Genomic DNA, 5,340 nt, shown 5'->3' on the forward strand with positions numbered 1-5,340 from the left:
TCAAGACAATGACTTCAACTCCTGCAGTACTAAAAGATATTCAGCTCTAGCTGCCCTATATTGGAACCAGAATACTTTGAGCTAAATGGAATGCAGAGGGGCCATGTAAGGTTGACTTCATTTGATTGCATTCTTAGGGATGTATCTTCCACTATCCACCTCAGGAGGTCGAGCAGCATAGGACGCAGACTCTTGAATGGATTAGATATGTCCAGCTACCCTATCGCCATGTATCCAAGTAATCATGGGATAGGGCATATGTTGAACTCATTCATATATCTCCTGTGAAGTGAAATCAACTTGAGGATGGAAAGTCATATGAACCAGCCCTTAATGTTAGGCACTTTTGGCTTCTGTCCAAGAAAGCAAACACTTGTAAGATTAACATCCCTTTTGCCCTCTCCAGGATTTGAGTGGTTGTGCTGCTGAGATTTGCTAAATGAACTTTGGAAAGCAAGAGGTCAGAAGAGCTGAGGTTTCTTGTTCATGTTAAGGTTGTGATCCCAAAGTTACCTAAACATCAGTAGAATTTACATTTATGTGGTTTCAGGGTTGAGGTGTGTGTTCTGCATCCAAGAATCACCATCTTTGATGGCATATAGCTTATGCAAATCACACCAAGGAAAAATCTTTCTAATGAGATGGGGAATCTTAAACCCATGTTTAAATCTTGGTACCAACCTAAAATCTTACCAAATTAGACATGGACTTAACGCTGTTGGTTTTTCCCCAGTCCCCAAATATGTAAAATTGTTTGAGATGCTTCATCATTCAGAAGACTTTTCCCTTTAAATGTGTTTTGTGTTGTGCACTAAACTGCTAGAAAAACAGCGTATCACTGAGACGGTTCATGGTAAAACTTTGCAATTGCAGATGATAGAGACAAAAAACCCCAGCGACGCAATCGTAGCCGCAGGCGTCGCTTCAGGGGTCAGGCAGAAGATAGACAGCCAGGTAACTTGAGTGGCGATGTGTGCCACCATGGGTCACAAGCATGAAGGAATGCTCCATGCCCGCTGTTTGTGTACTCCTAAAGATATGTAAAGCTGCCTTCTGTAAATAATGATTGCTTTGTAACTAATCAAACTATAGGATGAAAAACTGGCAAGAGTGTATCTTCTAGTTTTATAATGCTTAATGAAACTAATGTTGGTGCCTCTTTTTCTGGTGTGTTTCCGGTGTAAAGTGTATATAGACCTAATACCCCTTGACACCAGAAGTCAAACATCCATGGGTGTCAGTGAGGCAGGATTATATCCTGTTTTAAAAAAAACACTGCCAGATACTTATTTTCTCTTCCCTGGGCCTTCTGGCTTTACTACAGCCTATTTGTTTTGGTAATAGGCATGCAAACCAGCTTACTACGTCTCTAGCAAACCGGCCTGGGAGTCCTGCATGTGTCTTGTGTGTCCTTTACTTTGATTCAGTCTGGACATGACCCTTAGTTCTTTCTTTTTAAGAACACCAGGAATTACAACTGATTAAAATAAAATGGTTGCACGTTCTTGTAGGGTATTGTGGTTTGGTGCATTTCCTTAAAGTGAACTAACACCATACAGATACTAAATGGATGAAGTCACCTTTTGGTGGGTTTTTTTTTGATACTGTTCTAAGTGTGTTCTGCCTTGGATGTTGTGTTAAGTAACTTCAGGGGTATTTCTTTAAAGTATTCACTAAAATGTTCTGAACTTTACTGAAATGATCTGTAATATTGTCATCTCTCTGCCCCATGCTCCTCACGCAATTCAATTTATTTGGACAATTGAGAAATGCAAGACATGTCATTAACACAAAAAACGTGAGAAGATGGGATTTCTGCTCAGCAGTGCAAAGTCTTGTAATAAACAGGGCTCATACTCTTGAATGTCATGACAGTCTTTCAGTGGAAGAGGTCTCAACATTTAAACAAATAATAAAACATCTGAATCTTGCTTTATTGTATCTTCCTTCACCTCCAGCTATTGTGACATGAGTTCGTTGCTGCAGAATTATACAACAGTAGATCCGGAATGTTACCTGAAGGTCATGACTGGATCCATTAACAGATTAATTATTAAGGCATATTGGCAATCTTAAATTTAGTGGGGAAAGGTAATGCTTGGTCATTTCAGTGCTGTAAGACACCTTGGGAAGCATAGTTGGACCTGAAGTGTTGGAGCTTCCATGCTACAAAATAATTGCCCAACTTAGGGGGACCTATTCCAGATCAAACTGTCGTGTGATAACCCCCTCCAAAACAGAGCTACTCTCACTGTGCTTATCTTCTTATTTTTGTCCTGTCCTAGTACTTCAAGTAGTCAAAAGGAGAGAGCAAAATACAGTGCTTCTGTCTTATTAATAATTTTGAAAGGAGAACTAAATTGCTGGCTTGTTTTTCTGACTGCATGCAGCTCTGCACCATCATCATCAATGACAGCCAAAAGATGTAGGCCAGGTGACAAATTACCTGTCCTAGCCTACTACATCGTACACCTGCGTTGCCAGTTCTTTCCTACCTAGAATTCACTAGAAGTGCCATCACCTACATGCTGCTAAATGGAGTTCGTTATGATGAAAGATCTTCCTCTCTGATAGCAGATCTTCCTATAATGAGTAGGACTAATTAAAAAGGTATCCTAGACTAAAAAATGTCTAGGAGACTTTTTATTTATTGTCCAAACTTCTTTTCAAAATCCTACTAATTTTACATCACCAGTTTTTGACTAATTTAAGTTAAAATCATAAGCACTGCCATAGCTACCCACACTCTTTCCCTAGAAATAATATAAGCCATAAGTAAAGTCCAGAATGCTTTGAAGATCAATAATTTGCAAAATTACAGTGTTCAAGGCCTCAAAACAGAGGACCACACGTTGAAGTCTGTGCATACAACTGGACTGCAGGATCTCTTTCTGATGCCAGTGTCCAATCACTCCTGGAAGTTGGGGAGTTTGAGAATTATTTTCTGATGCTCAGAGCTACTGGTGTGTGTGTAAACCTGCTTGTGGGTGTGCAAGTTCTTGCATGTATGTATCTGCATTGCAATCTATGAACACTCAATTCTTAAACAATTCTTAAATTTTAACTTTTAAAATATTTTGTATTCCTTAGTCACAGTTGCTGATTATATATCAAGAGCAGAATCTCAGAGTAGACAAAGGAACCTCCCAAGGGAAACACTGGCCAAAAACAAGAAAGAAATGGTAAGAGTAATGAACATAAATGCCTGATTTCCCCCTTTTATTTATAGAATCATTTAAACTTATGGCACAAGGCTGCAGTTGATGAGTCCCGGTATCTCAAGGCCTGTTTGCAGTTGACAGTCTAGTTCTCAGGTGTGTTTCTGGCACATCAGGGAAGTGTGGTACATTTTATGTCTGGCAGGAGCGTAAACCTAGTATTGATTTGCATGGTGGCTTAGGACCATACAATTATGGATTCTTTCCCCACAAGTCAGTAAGAGGGCTCTCTAGGGATTTGAGCAGAGGTGACAAAATTGACATCTTATCAATTGGGGAATTGGGGTAGAGAGTTCTAAATGTGTGCAATGTTTCAGAATGCTGCAAGAATTGCGTATTTTGATCAACTGAGTGAAAAATGTCTAAGAACAGAAGTTTAGAGGAGTCAGAATGAAAACTGGTGCTTTCCCCCTACTCCAGTCTCATATACCATTCATGTATCAAATTCATTCCCAAACACTGCCATCTGAAATTATTTTAATTTTAACTGGATTCAAAAAGGGGTGACTTTTAAACTTTATAAAGTTAACACAGAAGCAGCAAACTGGAATGACTGGAGTTTTAAAATTAACTGAAACATGCTTTTCACTAGGGATGGATTTTAATTCATATATGCCCTGTGGGTTTTCTTGCAGCAGCTGAAATATGAGAGATGAACTTGGGGAGTGGGGAGCTACTAGTTATATTTGTTTACAAAAGGTCTTGTCACTGAATGTAGGATTTTTCACCCCTCTTTAAAGGCAAAAGATGTGATTGAAGAAGTTGGCCCTTCAGAAAAGGCCATAAATGGCCCTGCAGTTGTTTCTGTGACTGAGCCTTCAGAGCTGCAGCAGAGCCCGGAAGAAAGGCCTAGTACTGTACATGAAGATGGAAATAAACAGGAAGAAGCTGTGTTGAATGGTGTTTCATAAACAGAGTTCCTAGTTTACAGTTCTTTTACATTACATTTTACAATAGTGCTTGTATAAGCTTGCCAAAGATAGAAGTATGGATCGCGAGTCTTGACATCGCACTTTCAGTTCCATTTTGGAAAACAGAAAGGGGAGGGATCCTGAAGAAATCCAATGTTGAACATACTTTGACACCTACTGTGTTATAAATATCATCAGATGTGCCTTGAGAATAGTATATGTAACATTTAAATAAAAACAAATTGCTGGCTATAGGAAATGTTATTTTGTTTTCAAAATATGGCAGAGATGGGGGGGGGTTCCCTAATGTAACCTTCTTTATGAAAGCATTAGCTGCTTTTGTTACATTTTTAATAATATGCAACCACTTCTTCACCTGAGGAAAACTAGAAAAAATGCAGTCTAAAATATTTTGCACTGAATTGTAATTTCTTCATTAGTTTAGTCTGGAAACTGGTCTGTTTTAATACATGTTTTTTAAATGCTGTATGTAGTGGGGGGAAACTGCAGGCCACTGGAATACATTTATTAAATTCTCAATCTGCAGGGATACTGGGTGACATTGGCAGTGACTGTTCTACATTGAGGCTTTGTTTGATTTATTTATTAAACTGTACAGTATTTAAAAATCAAACATTGCTTTAGTTAAAACACTTAAGCTGAATTAGTCATGTCCATTAAGACATAACCAGAACTACTGAAAAGATCAATTTCCAGAAAGTTTATTCTGTATAAACAACATATGTTAGTCCTTAGAGTATTTTTATTTTTGTTTTGGTTGTTTGATGTGCAATATGTTTTTGTATGCTGGTAGAAAAATAAATAAACTTTGATCTTCCATTGGTTGATCCTTAAGTATTTTCCACAGTCATGAATGTTATTACAGTAATCTATTAAATAGGTCTAGGATTAAACTGTGTCAAACCTACAGAGCTTCCAGGTACCAAGCTAGATGAGTGGAAATCCGTGACTATATCTTGCACTATTTTTTAAACAGGAGAAGGGTTTAACACCACCCCCAAGTTTAAACTCGCAAATGCACACCACACACAATCTGATTGCAGCTCTATTGCTGTTTCCAAATATCTCATAATGGAGGTGGGCATTCTTAAGTGAGATAACACGTTTGGTCTATTTGTATGCTGAGTTTAAAAGGAAAAAAATGCCTGGCCTTTTCAGCTGTGAAGTGAGTCAGTAAGAAACTGCAAGGC

The 5,340-nt window shown here is 38.4% G+C and overlaps 1 protein-coding gene across 3 annotated transcripts in view; it reads left to right on the top strand.

Annotated features, from left to right (window-relative positions):
- FXR1 (FMR1 autosomal homolog 1) overlaps positions 1-4,967 on the top strand; it is a 70,885-nt gene extending 65,918 nt beyond the window's left edge. For 2 of the 3 annotated variants that reach the window (XM_053306512.1, XM_053306513.1), the window contains exons 15-17: positions 874-954; positions 3,091-3,182; positions 3,959-4,967. In XM_053306512.1, coding sequence (XP_053162487.1) covers positions 874-954; positions 3,091-3,182; positions 3,959-4,129 — 344 coding nt within the window. In that variant the 3' untranslated portion in view covers positions 4,130-4,967. The remainder of the gene's footprint in view (positions 1-873; positions 955-3,090; positions 3,183-3,958) is intronic. The other variant, XM_053306514.1, reaches the window with a different exon arrangement.
- Positions 4,968-5,340: the final 373 nt, after the last annotated feature.

This window comes from Hemicordylus capensis, chromosome 3 (assembly GCF_027244095.1).
Source record: "Hemicordylus capensis ecotype Gifberg chromosome 3, rHemCap1.1.pri, whole genome shotgun sequence".
Lineage (NCBI taxonomy): Eukaryota > Metazoa > Chordata > Lepidosauria > Squamata > Cordylidae > Hemicordylus > Hemicordylus capensis.